The sequence below is a fragment of the Mchenga conophoros genome, linkage group LG14 (genome assembly GCF_057382185.1).
Source record: "Mchenga conophoros isolate Kocher_MC1m ecotype Shallow Benthic linkage group LG14, M_conophoros_male_GT1.1, whole genome shotgun sequence".
Lineage (NCBI taxonomy): Eukaryota > Metazoa > Chordata > Actinopteri > Cichliformes > Cichlidae > Mchenga > Mchenga conophoros.
The window spans coordinates 5,334,298-5,355,539 of record NC_140539.1 but is presented as its reverse complement, the minus strand read 5'-3'; the positions used below and the strand labels follow the sequence as shown (position 1 = coordinate 5,355,539).

General features: G+C 43.5%; 1 protein-coding gene across 2 annotated transcripts in view; it reads right to left on the bottom strand.

Annotated features, from left to right (window-relative positions):
• Positions 1 to 18,004, bottom strand: part of nlk2 (nemo-like kinase, type 2) — a 64,257-nt gene extending 46,253 nt beyond the window's left edge. For both annotated transcript variants that reach the window (XM_085244862.1, XM_085244863.1), the window contains exons 1-4: positions 16,227 to 18,004; positions 6,302 to 6,431; positions 6,124 to 6,179; positions 977 to 1,083 (exon numbers count right to left, since the gene is read on the bottom strand). In XM_085244862.1, the coding sequence (XP_085100988.1) occupies positions 977 to 1,083; positions 6,124 to 6,179; positions 6,302 to 6,431; positions 16,227 to 16,705 (772 nt within the window). In that variant the 5' untranslated portion in view covers positions 16,706 to 18,004. The remainder of the gene's footprint in view (positions 1 to 976; positions 1,084 to 6,123; positions 6,180 to 6,301; positions 6,432 to 16,226) is intronic.
• Between the last annotated feature and the right edge of the window lie 3,238 nt (positions 18,005 to 21,242).

Here is a 21,242-nt window from a genome sequence, read left to right as displayed (position 1 = left end):
TGTGGATTAGAGAAAATCAAAAATAAAGTCAAACTTGTGCACCCAGGTTTTTTTTCTTTTTTTAAATTCAAAAAAGATATATAGTGTATATTCACTTCACCCTGCAAAAAACACAAAAGATGTTTACAGAAATCAATATCAGAATTCTCCATCCTCATGAGTGCATGTAAACATTTGACCACAACTGTCAAATTTAAAATGAGCTAATATTTTTTGTTAAAATTGTACATTTTCTACAGTTTTGCATGTGATATTTTCCGTGTTCCATTGTGAATAAAATATAAATTTATAAGGTTTGTAAGTCATTGCATTTTACACAACATCTCAACTTTTTTGGAAATAGGTTTGTAGCTTTTATTGCAGTTTTTAAACAGATGGTAAATGTACTTTTTTCCTCAACTGTGAAATATTAATGTGAATATCCCCAGTACTCATTCTTAAGCTATGAGACCCAAAAAAGCTATTAAAAAAAAAAAAAAAAAAAAAAAAAAAAAAAGGTAAACCCACCCCTATGTGATTTGAGTGCCTTAAACTCTTTAGGGTGTAAAGGTTTTCCTTTTATTATGGAATTTCCTAGTGTAAACCCAATCCTCAAACTCCAAAAATCTCTACCAACAAATCCTACTCACAAATTTATCACCAAGTGAAATAGAGAGCACCTCTATATTTCATGAAATAACAAGGCCAAACTGTTTCCATTCATGACTAGACTTCCGTTAAAAATACAATATAAAGATTTCCCATATAAAAATCTTAAATTAAAACTGAAGGTCATTGAATTAGTCACATTTCATTACTAATTTAGTTTTCAAATCTGTTGTTGTCAAGAGATGCAGAATTCTGAAGAGTCCTGTATTATTGTTCAACCTTGAGTATAATCTGTATAACTTCATCAGTACCAACGCTTGAGACCAGTCTATGGGCTGAACTTGGATAAATGTAACCATAGAGATATCTGAAAGAAAAGAAGACCTACCTCGCAGAATCTGATAAAGAAAAACTTTGGCATGGTCTGAGCTCAGAGGCTGCGGTGATACAATGATCTTATGGAGGTCACTTTGCATCAGTTCAGTTACTACATAGCTGATCAAGAGGAATTAAGGTTAAAAGAAAAACAAATATGTGCAAGAACATAAACAGTAAATCTCAATGAGAACCTGAGAAAGACAGTATAGTTATAATAAAGATGTGCTTTATTTTCTAAGATAGAGTTTAGGCATCAGCATCACTGCATTGTTTTCTTACCTTTCCAGTTATCTTATGTTAATCACTAGCAGCATTCTAGAAATGAAAATGTAAACTGGCATCTTCTTTCACATAAAGTATGGGTATTTGGAATGAAAAAGCATTACACAACAGATCATTGCAGAGTGTAAATACCTGCAGTTACCAAAACTTGTTAAAATTCACTAAACTTAATTCACACTTTTGTTTTCTGCGTAGCCTTAAGGCCTTACCATATTTCCATCTTGGGCAGATGGGCAAAAAGAATTCCCATGAATTCCAGAAATCAGAATCACCACAAAAAAAAATAAAATAATTAAAGGGGGTTACCACAGGTATTTTGATTTAGTAGGTTTTTACGCTGGATACCTTTCCTGGTGCAAGCCTCCTAGGAATTGTGTCTCCTCCTAATTTCAAACGTACAAGTTGATTGATGATGACGTATCCTGTAACACACCTTTACAGAGTCTTTTAACGTTAGGGAACATGTAAATGGCCCCACACATACAGGGTCAGACACTGGTTTAAATATAAATAAGATGCAGAAAATTATTATGAAGAAAGGGATGCTTAAGAAGTACTGCAAGCTGCCCATAACTCAGGCCTTAGAACCTGCCAAACAAAGACTCACGGGCTTTGGCCTGCTGCTGGCAAGGTATACTATCTCTTCAAGGTGCATTTGAAGTGGCTTACCAGAGAGCTAGAAGCCAGGAGAATAAACCAGCTGTACTCCACTCCATGGAGTACAGCTGGTATACTCCACTCCATCCAAGGTGTATTCTCAGTAGCAGGGTAACAATATGAGAACAGCCCCACTGAGGCTGGAGACAGTAACTCTGAAAATGCATGTGGGAGAAAGACGTAACCCATATCAACAATGCTCAGAGGCTGGTGGAGCCAAGAGTAGACTACAGCACCCCCCAATGAACAACATCCAGTAACAGTGGCAGACGTCATAGAAAGGGCCTCTGAGCGTCTGGCAACATAAATTAAGCAGCTGCAAATGGGCGAAATGCACTCAGAATGGCTAACTGAAGCCTGGACAATCCTGATGCCCAAGCATCCCCAGAAGGCACCGGTCTAGTACAACTATCAGCCAATAACCTGCCTTGGTACAACATGGAAGCAACTGTCAGGCATCATAGCGGCTAAGATGAACAGGCACATAGTTCAATACATGAGTGGGGCACAGAATGGAACTGGCAGGAACATCAGAGGGGTAAAACAACAGCTACTGGTAGATGGAGCAGTCACTCAAGATTGTAAGACTAGACTGAACAATCTGTGCACCTCCTGGACTCATTACAAGAAAGCCTATGATTCAATGCCCTACACATGGATCCCAGAATGCCTAGAAATATATAAGATCAACAAAACCCTAAGAACGTTCATCAAGAAGTGGCAAACAACACAATAGCACAAGAGATGATCTGTCACCACTGCTGTTCTACATACGCCTGAAACCCCTCAGTGCGATATTTGACAAGACTGGCTATGGATACTGATTAAGAAATTGAGCAATCATGAGCCACCTGCTCCACATGGATGACCTCAAGCTGCATGCCAGGAGTGAACAAGATATCGATTCACTGATCCATACCACTAGGATCTGCAGCAACGAAATTCCAGTGTCATTAGGACTGGAGAAGTGTAGTCAGTGAAACAAAATGTAACAAAGAAAGGGATAGTAGTCAAAACTGAGGGGATTGTACTACCAGGAGGCAACATTGCAGACATCAAGGACAGCTACAAGTACCTAATCCCACAGGCAAATGGGAGCCATGAAGAGGCCGCTACAAAATCTGCAACCACCAAGTACCTGCAGAAAGTAAGAAGTCCTGAGGAGTCAGCAGAATGGCAAGAACAAGATCCTGCCTTTGATCAGATACCCCAATTGGGAAAATAAGCTAGCCAAAGAAAGAGATAGAAGCCAAGGGCAAAGGCAAAAGAAAGCTCCTTACCATGCATGGAGCATTTTACCCCAAGTCCAGCACCCTGAGACTATATGCTAAGCGTAAGGAAGGAGGCTGAGGTTTAGTGAATGTCAGAACCACTATCCAGGATGAAACAACAAAGATCCATGAGTCAGGAAGATGGGCAAAACTGCTCATGTGAGTCAGTATCTGAGACAACAGAAACCCGAAAAAGAAGAGGAGCAAGAAGTGGGACCATCAAAGAAGGACAGGCAAGCACAGCATGTACCACTGTAAAATAGAAAAAGTGGCTGATATCAAGTAACATCAATGCCTTGACAAAGCTGGACTGAAAGACAGCACAGAGGCACTAATAATGGCAGAACAGGAATAAGCTCTGAGCACAAGATCCACAGTGTTGGTGCTCTACCACACCAGGCAAGACACTAGGTGCAGGCAGAGCAAAGAGATTTTCCAGCACATAACAGCATGGTACAAGATGCTAGTACGCAGATTCAGGACTGTCAGACCTTCAATTAGCCATTCTGGGTGTGTGCCATTATTAGCAGCTGGTTCATTTGTGCTGTTAACAGCTTATGGTGTACAGTTAGCTTCTTTAGCCTGTAGGCACTAATCATGTCAGGGCCCGGTGCAGTCCGACTCGCCATGATTTTTCTTTGCTCTTTTTCTGTAAGTGCTTTCTAACACTCAAACACTTTCATACTCCTATGAGAGCAACTTGCGGTTAGTATCTTGCCCAAAATAATTTGGCAGGCAGACTGGAGCAGATGGGAATCGAACCACCACCCTTCGAGTTAATATGCTCTTCCACTGCTGCTGTCTGCTCTTAGCTCCACTAGCCACTGAGCATTGCTGTTATGGATTGCATCCTCCTCTCATATGCTCTTCCAGTATTGCTGCTTTTCCAGACTTGGTCGGGCTTTCCCCCTGCCACTGAGAATGCACCTTGGATGGTTTAGGGGAGTACAGCTGATTTTATCTCTCTGGTATACCTCTTCAAGCGGCTTTCGAAGGCTGAGAGTCGTTACTTGGCATCTCAGTGACCACTGTGATTGTGATTCCCCTCTCGCCCTCTGGACGGTCATTATCCTTCAAACTCAGGTCTTCTACCAGAGGCCTGGGAGCTTCAGAGTCCTCCACAGTTCCTTGCTGTTCCTAGGACTGCGCTATTGTAGACAGAGATCATGGATGTTGTTCCTGTGATTTGCTGGAGCCTCCCGCCTAGTGTGGGGGTCACTGCAATGAGTGCTCCAGTTACCACTGGGACCACTGTTTCCTTCACATCTTCTCAAGTCCTTCACATCTTCTCAAGTCCTTCCCTCAACCTTTAGTACTTTGAGCTTCTCGTGTTCCCTGTTCCTGATGTTACCATTATTCGGTATAGCTACATCTATCACTATGGCCATCTTCTTCTGCTTTTCCACCACTACTATATCTGGTTAGTTAACCATCACCAGTTTGTCTGTCCATACCTGGCATAAAGGTTGATGTCATCCATGCAGCGGAGGTACCTGGTGACTGGTGGATTGTGTAGTTGGTATCCATAGCCAGTCTTGTCAGTGATCTCACTGAGAGGCTTCAAGCCTATGCAGAACAGCAATAGGGACAGAGCATCTCCTTTGTAAATCCCGCACTTAATGTTGACTTGTGCCACTGGCTTGAAGTTGGCCTCTAGTGTTTGCCACATCCCCATTGAATTCCTGACGAAGGCTCTTATGGCCCTGTTGATTTTATATAGTTCCGTGATTCATTTGTCGGGCGTTGAGTCATAGGCTTTCTTGTAAAATATCCAACTGTGGGGATCAGGACTGACTGGGCTTCAGTTAGCCAATCCACATATCTCATCTACTAGCAGCTGGTCCATTAGTGCTGTCAGATGCTCATGGAGTGCAGTCAGCTTCTTCAGCCAGTAGGTATGAATCATGTCAGGACCAGGTGCTGTTCATATCTACATACTGGAGACCCTTTCCTGTGATGACTACCAGACCCTGTTCAGGGAGATTGCTGTGGTCGGCTTTAACATTCACTATCAACTGAGCCTTATTGTTATGGGTTGTATCCTTCTCCCATATGCTCTTCCAGTCTTGCTCCGTCTCCACTCTTGGTGGGCCTGTTCTTACATTGTTACACTGCCACTTGGATGGCTCAGTACAGTACAGCTGGTTTATTCTCCTGCCTTCTGTTTCTCTGGTATACCTCTACTTGGCAGTTTCCAAGACAGCTTGCTGTACTTCTTAGGCACCCCTTTCTTTACAGGCCCTGTGCTACCTTATTCTTGGCTTCTAGTCACCTTCTCCACAGAGAGTAATGCTCCTTGTAACTGTTCATTTTATAGCCAAGCAGCTCAGTGATCACTGCAGCTGTGGTGTAGATCAGCTGATTCAGTGATGGTTGCAGTAGGGATTGTGCTACATTCACACCTTCTACTAGACCTACAGAGGTTATCTCACGTAGTCTTGGCAATCGGCCATGGAGGGTCCAGGTTTCCAGCTTAGCCATGATGCTATCTATCAGGCCAGCACTCAATACACCCTCAGTCATACTTTGTTTTATTTAATGGTAAATGGACTGGTTCTTATAGAGCACATCTCTACTATGAGCAATCAAAGTGCTTTTTATAACTTTTCACAACTTGTCTCATTCACCCATTTACATTTTTTTCTTTGCTCTTTTTCTGCAAGTGCTTTCTAACACTCACACGCATTCATACTCTTATGGGTGCATCACAGAGCAATTTGGGGTTAGTATCTTGCCCAAAATAATTTGGCAGGCAGACAGGGATCGAACCACCAACCTTCCGGTTAGTAAGTGACCTGCCCTACCTGAGCTACAGCCACCCCCAATGTGACCTAAAGAAAATTTCTTATGCAATTCTCTGCAATTTCATACACCTGATTTTAAAATGTAATTCCTGTAGGCCCTGCATCTTGTTATAATCTTTGAATAAATCAATAGTAAAGGATACATTTCTTCAAAGTAGTCAATGTGTGGAGGTTGTAGTATATCCAGCGCAGAGAGCACCTGAGAACAGAGGTAAAGCTGTGGTCTGTTTTCAGGCTGAATGCAATCATGCAGGCAAACACATTTCTTTTTCCTTTCTAGAGGAAACTATAAGCTCCATTGTGACATTGTCATGTACTTACATTCTCATGTTTGAAGAAGCACAGCATCTTCAGCTCACGAAATACCCTCTTACAAGAAACAAGGTTTTGGAAGACATTAGGCATCTTTTTGAGAGCAACTCGCTTTCCGTCTCTGGGGTCTGTCACTGACCTGGGTGAATATGAAAAAGAAATTCACAAAAATTATAACATTGGATGAAAAGTTAGATAAATAGATCAGCAGAACAAATCATGTCATGGATTGGACGAAGTTATAAAAATATTTCAGTATTTTTTCATCACATTTTTGAGATTTGGTTTGTTTTTGTTTTTTAAAGGACTATTTCCCACGACCAACTTTAAGCATCACTATTATCAAATCTCAAAAAGTGCATTTTGTGTATACATGCAAGGGTTATATCATCTGAGACAAGTGGCTGGTCAAAACAAGTTACACTATATGAAAGGCGTCCTTTTAATCTAAATTTACGACCACCATCTTCCAGGCTCATCTCACAGAATTAATGGGCAGCACGGTTGCACAGTGATTAGCACTGTTGCCTCACAGCAAGAAGGTCCCGAGTTTGATTCCACCACCTGCCTGAGGGCTTTGCATGTTCTCCCCATGCTGGTGTAGTTTCTCTCTATGCGGGTGTGAATGTGAATGGTTGTCTGTCTCTATGTGTTAGTCCTGCGACAGACTGGCGACCTGTACAGTGTATCCTGCCTCTCACCCTATGGTAGCTGGGTTAGGCTCCAGATCCGGGACAAGGATAAGCGGAGAGAATGGATGGATGGAACAAAGAATGACGTTGATGTGAAAGGAGTGGCCAGAGAAGAGATTAGGAGAAATTCCAGACAACGAGAGAACTTGGCAAAAGTGTGAAAGAAACCATGATATGTTGGGATGTGGCCGGATTCGGTGATGAAGAGAGGGTCTGAAGGTAATGCGTGATGGGATTTTCTAAGGTAGAGGAAATGGGTCAGCAAGTCAAAGTGGCTTAAAGGCAAGATTATTTTGAATTAAAATATCGAAAGGGGGCTGCCCAATTGGTTGGTTTTCCTCTGTTTGAGGAGAAGATGAGCCAGTCTTCAAAGACTGGGTGGAAGTCGCTTAAGCAGGGATGACAATCTCCTTGAAGAAGAGGTCAATTCTGAATAGCACAGGAACCTGAAGAAGGCTAAAAGGTTAAAATTGGAGCCTGATGTTAGAGACCTTTGATGAGAACAGAAGAACAGCAGAACTTTGAAGGCACTTGTGATGTCGGCTTTTGAAAGACATGCACCTCTGCATTTTAACAAAGGAAATGGCATGGTTCACTGTTGAGCATTTAAGAGAAAAATCGGGGAATGAGGCAATTTATGTTCGAATAAGACTACCTTGAGTTGCAGACAAATCTATGATGATGTGCTTTTTCCCTGAATGCTCAGTGATGCCCAGTGGGCTGATACAAAAAAAAAGGGGGAAAGGCGTTATAGGGAAGTGTCCTATTATGAAACCCTCCCAGACTTCTTTGGCGAGCAGGTTGTCAACAGCATCTGGGTCTTTGAGAGCTGACTAGAGATTTTACAGGTACAAGAGACTGATGGCTGGGTGACAATCCTGGGTGAAAACCTGAAAAATCTTTTACTAAAAAGTTGACAAAATCTGGGTTAGGGTGATTTACTAAGGCTTCTTTTAATGCTAGTCATTTCTTGTGGTGGTTGTGGGGGCATGCTGGGTGGGAATGGCCGCCGCCACAAGAAGGAAGGAGAAGGAGTGGAGATAGTGGCACTGAGACATGAGGCAAAAGGAATCGCTGTAATTGTTGCAAATAGTGCGGCCACCTAGCTGCATAATGGGTCTGTCCTTGTGTACCATATGGCAAAGGCATGCAAGGAATAGATGCTGTAGGTTTAGAAATTTCTGGTGTGGAGGCTGAAGCCAACCAGGTAAGAGCAGATGTACCGTTTATGGGCTGTGAAGTATTTTGATTGCAGCAATGATTTGTTGCCGAAGGTGAGCGGATACTGGGGAAGGTTTTGGAGCTGGTGGGTTAGGAGGAGGAATTGCTGAAGCCAGCAAAACTGAGCAATATTAGAATGGAAGAGAAAAGAAGGGGCCTGGGCTATAAAACTTGGCCATGTGCTGCTCCGACAAGGAGGAAGAAAAGGTTCTGGGTTAGGAGCATGAATAGTTGAATACCCAGTTGCATGAATGTTAGCTAAAGTATTGTAAAGAGAAGCCGAGGTGAGTGGAACTGTGCAACCCGGTGCCATGAAGATTTGCTGAGGTGAGTTGCAAAGGAGGGATGGAAGACCGCAGAACTGGCAACCCAGTGCCTAGCACGGAGAAGCACTAAATAAGAGGAACAGCTGAAGAGAGAGCTAGTATTTCCCTTCCGGGAACATGCGAAATGGTGTCTGGATGTGGCTTTTGCTGGCTGATGGGTGGGAGTGCAAGGTGCGGAAAGCTTCACTGTTGGAGGCGTTGTCTTCATTTATGCCCAAAAGTGGATTATTTATGTTTGTTGTATCGATGTTGGAGCATTGAGAAGTTAAAAAGAATTGTAATAAGCTTTGTCTTCTTGTCGGACCAGTGAAATTGAATACCTTTCTCTTTTAAAACTTATTTAAGACAGGCTACAGTCCAGTCTGAAATCTGGGGGGAGGACGTCTTCGGGAGACCCTTCTGGGGTGTGGAAACAGCCGCATATCTTTGGAGTTAGGCTTTGTGATGGATCAGATTTTCGGGAAGCTCTACAGGGCTGGAGCCCCATCTTAGAGTGATAAAGAGTGGAGCTGCGCCGTGAAGTTTTGCTGGTGGTTGATCTTCCTCTAATCGAAGTTGGGAGGTTAGGATTTCACAGGGATAGCGAGCGACCAGAGTTTCTGTATTGCTAAATGGAGCGGAGAGAGGAATTCTGAGGTTTGGATATAGTAGACCAGATTGCCAGGTGGCAAGAATGACTACTGGAAGGTTCCCTACGCAGCGAGCGGCGATCAGTCTCTCTGCGGTGGCTCCACTATGACATTTAGAAATGGGAGTTTGGGATTCCTGGACTGCTTGAAAGATATCTGATAAAGAAGGACCGAGATCTTAGTCTGATGGGGTGAGGGACAAGAAATTCATGATGACCAGCTGAACAGGTGAGTAGGATCTATGCTCTTAGAAACGCTTTTAGAGTTGTTTGACATCGTATAGTGTTCGCATGAAAATGAGAACAGCAGGTATTAGTGAAGGGGGCATATATCTATATACACACACACACACACACACACACACACACACACATACATATACACACACACACACACACACACACACACACACACACAGAAGACTAAAAGGGGCGTGAATGAGGAGTGAGTGAAATTCAGATAAAATATCTCCGCTTATAGAAAAAGCATATAATTTAGTTGACACTCAATCCTTAGTTGTGCTGCAATAAACCTAGGTTCCTGGGGGACTTCCCATGATGCACTGATTGCTTCTGTTTCACTCACTGTTTGGTTACACACTTCTCTGCATTTAATCATTAGTTATCATTAATCTCTGGCTCTCTTCCATAGCATATCTTTGTCCTGTCTCCCTTCCTATAGCACCAACCGGTCATGGTAGATGGCTGCCCCTGACTCAGCCTGGTTCTGCCAAAGGTTTCTTCAGGTTAAAACTGAATTTAACTGAAATTGAGGAATAATAATAATAAAAATAATGGATTGCATTTATATAGCGCTTTTCGAGACCCTCAAAGCGCTTTACAATTCCACTATTCATTCACTCTCACACACTGGTGGAGGCAAGCTATAGTTGTAGCTGTGTAGCTGTAGGCAGACTGACAGAAGCAAGGCTGCCATATCGCACCATCGGCCCCTCTGGCGCTCAGGTAGGTGGTAGATGAAGTGTCTTGCCCAAGGACACAATGACCAAGAGAGAAAGAGCTGGGGATCGAACCGGCAACCTTCCGGTTACAAGATGAGCTTCCCAACCCCCTGAACCACGGTCACCCCGCAAATGAAAGCATTCACAGTCTAACAGTACGCTAAAAAAAAAAAAAAAAAAACAGTTATGAGCCATAAATATGAACCAGCACATGGGACGCTGCACCAACCGATTTCTTTCTAGACTTTAGTACAGTGAGTACAAAAGAGGCATGTGTTCTTATGCCAAAAGGAATCATCTCAAGCCAATGAAACAATGAAGAAAAAAAAAAGAAAAAGAAAAGTAGACACTTCTGTGATCCAGTCATGTCCGCATGCTCAACTTGCAAGGACTTTGACAAACTTATCCATCATAGATATTACACTATTGCAGACAGCACCAGAGAGAGAAAACTGTCTGGGTAAAACTTTTCCCTTGGTGGATTGGGCCATTGCACTACCTCCCCCTACTCACTCATTTTGATGGAAGAGGAGACAAAGAGTGGCAATAACACAATAATACCCTCGGGCAAGATACTAACCCCAAGTTGCTCTCTAGTCCATATACCATTTAATTCAGTTTGTGTCGAAAATTATTATTATCAGAATAATCAGATTTTTTTTTCTTAGCAGAGGTAGCCTAAATCAAAGTACTGCAATGCACAGCATGCCTAACATTCATAGTTACTTATGATTGGCTAGGGAAGTAGCTCTAAATTTCTTTTAAATTGTTAGTGCAATCAATTAGAAAAACCCTCTCGATTTAAGCAAACTCAGAACTTCCAATGTGCTTACCCACTGACTTGACCTCTGGTTTAACTCAGTTTAACAAAAATATATTGTTTTTCTATTTGCTACTATTGTTATTTTTATATAATGCAAGTACGCCATTTTCGTATGGAGTACTTGCATTAAAGAAAACTGTTGAGTATGACATTGCTGGAAATAGTGTTATTAAAAAAATGTACATAAATTTACATTTACTGCACAATATGAACTACTGCATTATTTTAATGTTAACTTCAAGGGTTAGTGGTGAGCACACACACACACACTAAAAATACTCACTCCATCGTCACACTCAGAGTTTCAGATGCAGTACTCCAAGTCTTTTCATTCCTTCAATACTAATTCCTACATTTTCTAAAGTCACTACAGCAGACACGCAAAGTCAGGGGTCCTGTGACTCGCACTGATACTTTGTTCACTGCCTCCATTTTTCAACTTCCTGCTGGTAGGACATGCCCGGCCAGAACACCTTACCAGGGAGGTGACTGCTTCAGAGGCTCATTTCGATGTGGAGGAGTAGCGGTTCTACTCTGACCCTCCTAAATGACTGAACTCCTCACCCTATTGTTAATAAAGAGCACATCCACCCTTTGCGGATGCAAACGGTGGAATGGAAATAAGCTTTTTCCATTCCACCGTTTGCATCCGGAATCTCATTCTTTCGCCTTTATTAAAAAAATAAATAAATAAATCTAACAGCTGAGACTGAAGAAGTCACTTGGATGAGTGACAAAACGTTTCTCCCACAAAACGCTACGTCCAGATGAACAGAATCAACTTTTGGAGAGTTACTTTCCTGGATGATTGAGAATGCATCAAGACGTTTTAACCCACTTTGGCAAGGACTGCCTAAAGCTTGTACGTCAGTATGAGCAAACAGCACGTAAGATGGCGGACTACAGGAACCACCTGAGATTCAGCCGACAAAACAGGATTACTCCTAAAAGTCTGCAAATGAGCTCTTCAGTTAAAGGCTTCCGGGCAACAAAAATTCTCCAGAAGGCACAGCATCAGTTACTTAATGAACGGGTGAAGCAAACAAATGTTACCATCGACATGCTAAAATGTCAAGAGGAGCGGATCCGACAGAGACTGACTATGCTTTTAGATGAGAATACTCTTAAAAAGGTGTTTGACTTTACTGAGAAGGCTCATCTAGCACAGCACAAGAAGTCTAGGACCAGGCAACAAAGGAAGTTTGATTTACTTGTTGTACGTCGGAAACCACCACAAAATACCGAGAGTGTCCTCAGTGACCAGAAGAGACAAGGATGCGACACAGGATGTGGACAAGTGGGTGAAGAATTTGTCTGACAGACAGCTCACCCAAACAGAGAAAAACATCCTTGCTAAAGGGTTGAATTTTCAGAATCAGAATGGGATTTATTGCCAAATGTTGAGCAGGTTTACAACATTAGGAAATTGCTGCGGTGCTTCAGTGCAAACATGCTGTCATAAATAGCACTTAAATAGACATGGAAAAAAATAAAAGTAGGGATAAGAATTAAAAGTGCTACGTGGAAAGATATGTGCATGAGATATACATGAGATATATACATGAGAATAAGAATTAAAAGTGCTACGTGGAAAGATATGTGCATGAGATATACATGAGATATATACATGAGAATAAGAATTAAAAGTGCTACGTGGAAAGATATGTGCATGAGATATACATGAGATATATACATGAGAATAAGAATTAAGAGTGCTACGTTGAAAGATATATACATGAGTGCAGGTGGTGATCAGTGCCAAACATAGAATGATGCAGTGACACAACGTAGGGTCATGTGTTAGTGGCGGGTACAGTCATATGGTTATTGTTCATGTGTCCAACAGCAGAGGGGAAGAAACTGTTCTTATGGCGAGAGGTTCTGGTGCAAATGGACCGGAGCCTCCTGCCTGAGGGGAGCAGGTCAAACAGACTGTGTCCAGGGTGAGAAGGGTCAGCTGAGATCCGAGCTGCACGCCGCAATGTCCTGGAGGTGTACAGGTCCTGCAAAGATGGGAGTCTGCAGCCAATCACCTTCTCAGCAGAGCGCACAACACGCTGCAGTCTCTGTTTGTCCCTGATAGTGGCTCCAGCGTACCACACGGTGATGGAGGAGGTGAGGATGGACTCGATGATTGCAGTGTAGAACTGCATCATCGTCCGTGTTGGCAGGTTGAATTTCTTCAGCTGCCTCAGGAAGTACATCCTCTGCTGGGCTTTCTTGATGACGGAGGTGATGGTGGGCTCCCACTTCAGGTCCTGGGTGATGGTGGTACCCAGGAAGCGGAATGAGTCCACAGAGGTGATGGGGGTGTCAGTCAGGATGATGGGGGGGAGTGGGGCTGTGTGCTTCCTGAAGTCCACAATAATCTCCACTGTCTTCTGGGCATTCAGCACCAGGTTGTTGTGGCTGCACCAGGACACCAGACGTTCAACCTCCCTCCTGTAGGCAGACTCGTCCCCGTCCGAGATGAGTCCAATAAGGGTGGTGTCATCTGCAAACTTGATTAGCTTGACAGACTGGTGGGTGGAGGTGCAGCAGTTGGTGTACAGGGAGAAGAGCAGAGGAGAAAGAACACAGCCCTGAGGGGAGCCGGTGCTGATGGTCCGGGAGTCCGAGACATTCTTTCCCAGCCTCACATGCTGCTTCCTGTCCGTCAGGAAGTCAGTGATCCACCGGCAGATGGGATCAGGCACATTCATCTGGGAAAGCTTGTCTCGGAGATGGTCTGGAAGGATGGTGTTGAAGGCAGAGCTGAAGTCCACAAACAGGATCCTGGCGTAGGTTCCTGGGGAGTCCAGATGCTGCAGGATGAAGTGTAGGGCCATGTTGATGGCGTCGTCTACAGACCTGTTGGCTCTATATGCAAACTGCAGGGGGTCCAGGAGGGGGGCCGTGAGGGTCCTGAGATGGGAGAGAACTAGGCGCTCAAAAGACTTCATGACCACAGATGTCAGAGCCACGGGTCTGTAGTCATTTAGTCCAGTGATCCTAGGTTTCTTGGGGACAGGGATTATGGTGGAGGACTTGAAGCAGGCAGGCACATGACATGCCTGCAGTGAGGAGTTGAAAATGCCAGAAAACACTGGGGCCAGCTCGTTTGCACAGTGTCTGAGGGTGGCAGGAGACACACCGTCTGGGCCGGGAGCTTTCCGAGCATTCAGGTTCTTAAACTGCTTCCTCACATCTGCTTCATGAATATGAAGAGTTGTGGTGGGAGGAGGTGGTGTGAAATCCTCTTTTGTGTGGGGTGAGGAGGGGGGTGTTGTAGGTGAACGGTTTGAAGGTGGTGATGGCTCTATGTAGGGGGGAGAGGTGGGGGAATTAGTGTCCAAAGTGTCTCTATTGTTGGGGCCGTTGGAGGTGTGAAGGCTGCCTGATGGCTCATCAAAACGGCAGTAGAAGTCGTTAAGGGTGTCGGCTAAGAGCAAGTCATCAGTGGAGTGGGGGGTTTTAGGCTTGTAGTTTGTGATATTCCTAAAACCTTTCCACACAGAGGCCGAGTCATTCTCTGAGATCTGCTGCTGCATCTTCTCAGAGTGCTGATGTTTAGCAATGTCCACTTCTTTAGTGAACCTGTACTTGGCCTCTCTTTGCTGTCACACCGAGACAAATCCTGCTAGTGGAGCTGATCACAGCCACAGAAACAGCAATTCGTAACAACAATATTGCAAAGTGGAAGCAGAGCAACTACAGACGAAAGTTTCGGCCTGTCTCAGCAATGCAAAGCCCCCAGCATCCAACATCACCATGGAGAAGAGGAAGGCACTCACATCACTTCGTGATGACAACAACATTATCATCCTTCCGGCAGACAAGGGTAGGTGCACAGTATTGCTTAACCAAAAAGACTATCATGAGAAAATTTTGTCACTACTCAGTGATGAAAATACTTATGAGCCCCTGAAACGAGACCCAGGAAGTGGCTACAGGAAGAGGGTGATAGACTGTCTGAAGATTTTATTAACAATGATGGTTATGAAAACTATTTACCCCCATTGGGCATCAGTTAAAATGTACAACATTGGCTAGTACATCTGGTACAGACTAATGAAAATATCAAAGATTAGTCACATACATCCCTGGCAGACGTATTTTCTTTTTAAAAAAAAAGAAAAGATGAGGCTTAGTTAAACTTTTATTTTTTTTGTTCTACATCAGCTACAGTTTAAACACTGCATGGCTAATGCATCGTAAGTGTACATACACAACTGAAGTACCATTTTTGTTCAGTGAACTCAACATGTCAGCATGTTCGGATAAAAGACGAGATCTTAGTTTATTACTATTAAGTCCACCATCATAGTCGGGGATAAACTTTTATTTTGGTGATGGTGGGGAGGTTAACAATCACATGTCTACAAGTGTCTAGTACATACACACATCAGCTGAAGACAGTGAAATCAATCCACAGAATGTGAGGCTAAATTGAAGAAGCAGATGATTATTTTTTTTATTATTATTTTTGCTAAATTGCAAAAACAAAAAAACTATATGCATATTACCACTACTCAATTTGAGCACTCAAAGCGCGTTCAATTACATGCGCCATTCACATATTTCACATTCATAAAAGCGCTTCCTAACATTTACACACGCACTCACACTTCAGTGGATGCCTCGGGGAAAATGACTAACGTTCCAGTTAGTAGACGACCTGCTGTACTACAGCCACCCACAGTTATCACTGCCAACGTCAGGCTTCTCTTCAGTGCAGAATGCAGGTGAAATTATTACGTTGGTGTTCTGGGCCAAGACATTCTGACGTTAGTGATAAATTTAAGTCCATAATGCTGCTTACGATCTTCCATGGGACAAACATTCACATTATTAAAAACTCAAGAAGCCCATTTTCTGACACTTTTATCGAGTCAAACTAAGATTACTAACACCAAGAGACCAACTGGAAATTTCCTCGAATTATCTCTGGACTTCAGGACATGTGTTGTCTTTGATCATTAGTACTCATTAGGCATAATACAATTAGTCTTTGTAAACAATATACAAAAAGTCAGGAAAAAAAAACTGTAAACATTTACTCACGTGCAAATGTTTACAAAACTAAAACACTTAGCAGAAGTCAGTGCAAACGTCTTCAGTATGACAACAGGCTCAAGTTTAGAGACTATGGGTTGAGACAGAAAAGAAAAAAAGAAAAGAAAAAAAAACTGCTGCTGGAGAGGGATGCGAAACACTAATGAACGACTTTAATAAGCCATGGCCTGTTAGTAGTATTAGTGGATACAGAGATGCATTATGAGCGCGCAGTGCACTGCACTTACCAGACAACTCCAAACGCCCCGTAGCCGATGGGTCTGTCAGGCTCAATATCCAGCTGCGGCTGTAAATGGTGCGTGTGTTGCTGCTGCTGATGGTGGTGGTGGTGGTGGTGGTGAGCTTTGACAGCGGCTGCTGCAGCCGCTTGGACCTGTGCGGGAGCCGCGGCCGCCGCCGGCCCGGGAGCTTGCCCGGGGGCTGGAGAGGGAAAGTAGGGCTGCTGCTGTCCGGGGTTTAGCATCACCGCCGCAGCGGCAGCCGTTGATGTGTGCTGCTGGACCGTGTGCACAGCAGCGGCTGAGCCTGGGTGCTGTAAGTGGTGCTGGCCCGCGTGGTGGTGGTGGTGATGCATGTGGGGAGGCGGTAGGTGCTGGAGCTGGTGGTGGTGGTGATGGGGGTGATGGGCAGCTACTGCTGAGGAGCCACCGTTGTAAGCAGCCATCATTTTTGTAACATTTGCAGCAGTTGTACCGCAAAGAGCCATCCAATGATACTTAAATGCCTCCTTTTCAAACTGCTTCTCAAAATGATACTAATGGCAACCAGACAGCAACCCCACGGTTAATACAACTTATGGCAAACATAGAGAAAATATATTTTGTCCTTTAAGCGTCCGAAGTCAATCACTTTGACAGAAATTTTCCGATATCTGGTATGGCGTTTTAGCATAATACTAACTAGGCTCTGCCCCACTTCCCCTAAATTAATTTTCTATTAGGTACACCATTAGACTACTGAAGTCTGAAACTAGTGACGGAGAGCATATTATGGGCAATGGACCACCCAAACATACAATCTATGCAGCTTTAACAGTGCCACTGCTGTCAGTGACAAACCGAAAATATTCAATAGAAAAAAAACTTATATGCACTTCACAGAGACTGTTCAACCTCTCCTCCTGGGAAAAATTCACCTTCCCCTCTTAATAAAACAGTGCGATCTAAAGCAGGTCACATGGGAAGCAGAGCATTCATCTTATAAGTGTTCCAAGTTTGCCACACACTCGGGTCTGGCGCCGTTGCTTTTCTCACCACACGGCTTAAAATCGCATCTGTTATTCCAAACTGAATTCTCCTTAAGATGTGTGCACAGGCCAAACAGCTACTCTGATGGCAGAGGTAATCTCAGAGTCGTAATTAACGCTGCTGATCCGGTGCAGAGGAGGTGTAACCCAGCCAAGGCTACAATACAGCAGCGCAGAGAGGCAGGCAGGCCCGGGCCTCGGCAATCCACCCTATTCACATATTATTATAGAAATCCAGCGAGCCGCGTGCTTCCAAAGAAACCCCCATCAGTTTGACAGGGTGACGAAGCTTCGACCATGACTCAAAACACGAGAAGAGAAATCCTCACAGACGGCTGGCAGACAAAGTAATTCCCCCATCGACAGCTTTGTGTGTGTATCTGTATTCTACTCTGTCCTAATACGGCTCAGAAGCGCGCATCCAAACAGACTAACAAGTTAAATCCGTTTGTTGTGGGACAAAATCTACCGCCAGGAGCTAGACAGCCTTATTCAATCTGACAACTCAGAGCTAGCTAATGGGTATCTGTATCTCCACATAAAAACAGCAGTCCTTCCGTTGGTTCCGCTGGGCCTTGACGCTGTCAGTTGAGGAAAAAAAACGTCACTCGGCTGATCCTCTACACCTCAAGCTCACGACGCTTATGTGACATGATAAAAGTATTGGTCACGAGGTAACTGAAATGAGCTGTTCATCCAACATGGTGAACAAAACCTTAGCCGCTCAGCGCTGAGATTAGGCAGGGTCGCCAACCAATCGTCTTCCGCACGGCAATGACGTAATTGTAACCTCCTTGATTGTCACAACGAGCAGCCAGTGGCGCGTGTTAGCTGGGGTGACAGCGGGGTTGATAGCTGACCGAAAAGCCCAATGATCTCCACATAGATGCAGAGAAAAACACCGCTCACTTCATTGCAGGAAAATATTCAGAATCCAGACCAGGGATTAAAATTAAATGATTGAATTGAAAATAATTTTAAAATAATAAAATATGATATGACTTCAGACTTACTACTTCTCTATACAAAGAACACTGCTCCGTAAAAGAAAAGAAAAAAAGTGGATTTCTAGTTGCTGATGCATTATATTCCTGAAAGCAGCTTCACAGGTTCTGTACCCTTGCCCAGATCTGTCTTGACCTGTGGTCAATTTTGAATGTCATGTCAAAGGACGTGAATACTGGATGTAAGATGTGCATACACATATGATGATACATATAGATATCATAATAATATCTAATATTTGCAAGAATAGTAAACTTTTTGTCTTCATTTTCTTGGGGGTGGGGGGGGTATTATTTGTAGAATTTTTAGGTGAAAAATAAATTGAATACATTTTGGACTAAGGCTGTAACAAACCAAAAATTGAAGCACTCTATATTCTATGAGACACTATCCACAATGAACTTATTAAGAACCCAGCTGTGAATAAACATTCATTTACTTTGTAATGCAGCTCTTTTCTCACACCCAACAATCAAATGACCCCTTTGAACAACTGCTGACAGTGGGAAGGAAAAACTCATTTTTAACAGGAAGAAACCCCAAGAAGAACCAGACTTGGCGGCTAACTGCTGTGACTGATGAGGGGAGGAAGACAGGACAAAGACAACTCGAGCTTTTTACTGCACTGTACAGGCAAGTAATTCTTTTAACTGGTTATATGTGATTAGGAAGCAGCTAACTTTCAAGAATAAAAGCATGCAAACATAAACAGTCTTACACGCCGCACTCTCTGCAGCTTCTCTCCTCCTGCTACCCCCCCCCCCCCCCAAAAAAACCCCCATCTCCATAGACTGTGTCAGCTCCCAAACAGACAAAAAACAAACTAAAAACCAGCAATAAACAAATTAAACATAAAACATCAAAAAGAAAAAACAATACAGTATCCACATCTGAACCAAAGAGTAAAACAGTGAAATGTGGATTATTAAATATTAGGTCTCTCTCCTCCAAGTCTCTGTTAGTACATGACTTAATAATTGATCAACAAATCGATTTACTCTGCCTTACAGAAACCTGGTTGCAGCCGGGTGATTATGTTAGTTTAAATGAATCAACACCCCCGAGTCATTCTAACTACCAGAAATCTCGAAGCACAGGCCGAGGGGGCGGTGTGGCAGCAATTTTTCACACCAGCCAATTAATTAACGAAAGACCAAGACAGACTTTTAATTAATTTGAAAGTCTGATGCTTAGCCTTGTCCTCCCCAGTTGTAAAACTCAGAAACCAGTGTTGTTATCATCTATCGTCCACCTGGGCCTTACACAGAGTTTCTGTCTGATTTCTCAGACTTTTTATCTAATTTAGTTCTGAGCTCAGATAAAATAATTATTGTGGGTGATTTTAACATCCATGTAGATGCTAAAAATGACAGCCTCAACATGGCATTTAATCTGTTATTAGACTCAATTGGTTTCTCTCAAAATGTAAAAGAACCCACCCACCACTTTAATCACACTCTAGATCTTGTTTTAACATATGGAATAGAAACTCAAATCAAATCAAATCAAATCAAAATCAAATCACTTTTATTGTCACATCACATGTGCAGGCACACTGGCACAGCACATGCGAGTGAAATTCTTGTGTGCGAGCCCCACAAGCAACAGAGATGTGCAAACACAACAACACAAACGAGCAAAATACAAGAATGGCCAACCTGAAACTAATAAATATATGTACAATATATAATAGTGTATGCATTTCTGGATGTGTATACTAAATATTTTCCTACGTGTGTGTGTGTGTGTGTGTGTGTGTGTGTGTGTGTGTGTGTGTGTGTGTATACACATTTTTACAAATTAAATAGTAAAAAAAATAAAATAAATAATAATAATAATAATAATAATAATAATAAAATATATAAATATACAGAGTTGAATATGTGCAAAACAAGTGGCATTTATATACAGTGTGGAGTGCATAATGTTGAAGTTCCAGTAGTGAAGCTGAGGTGTCTATGACGTGTTCAGCAGTCTGATGGCCTGATGGAAAAAGCTGTCTCTCAGTCTGCTGGTACGGGACCGGATGCTGCAGAACCTCCTTCCTGATGGAAGCAGTCTGAACAGTTTATGCTGGGGTGACTGGAGTCCTTGATGATCCTCCCCGCTTTCCTCAGGCAGCGCTTCCTGTAGATGTCTTGGAGGGAGGGAAGCTCACCTCCAATTATCCGTTCAGAGCACCGCACTACTCGCTGGAGAGCTTTGCAGTTGTAGGCGGTGCTGTTGCCATACCAGGTGGTGATGCATCCAGTGAGGATGCTCTCAATGGCACAGTGATAGAAGGTCCTGAGGATGCGGGGGCTCATGCCGAATCTTTTCAGTCTCCTGAGAAAGAAGAGGCGCTGCTGCGCCTTCTTCACTGTTTTGTTTGTGTGTACTGACCACGTAAGATCCTCAGCCAGATGTACTCCAAGGAACCGGAAGCTGCTCACTCTCTCCACAGCAGCGCCGTTGATGGTGATGGGGGTGTGTACTTCTCTGCACCTCCGGAAGTCCACTATCAACTCCTTTGTCTTTGCAACGTTGAGGGTGAGATGGTTGTCTTGACACCAGTGGGTCAGGGCGCTGACCTCCTCCCTGTAAGCCATCTCATCACCGTTGGTGATAAGACCCACCACTGTAGTGTCGTCCGCAAACTTCACAATGATGTTGGAGCTGTTAGTGGCTGTGCAGTCGTAGGTGTAGAGTGAGTACAGGAGAGGGCTCAGTACACACCCCTGTGGAGCACCAGTGTTCAGTGTGATGGGGGATGAGGTGATGCTGCCCAGTCTGACCACCTGGCGTCTGTCAGACAGGAAGCTAAGGATCCAGCTGCAGAGGGAGCTGCTCAGTCCTAGATCCTGCAGTTTCCTGTCCAGCTTCGAGGGAACGATGGTATTGAATGCTGAGCTGTAATCTACAAACAGCATCCTCACATACGTGTCTCTCTTCTCCAGGTGTGACAGGGCAGTGTGTAGTGTCAGGGCTATGGCGTCATCAGTGGACCTGTTGT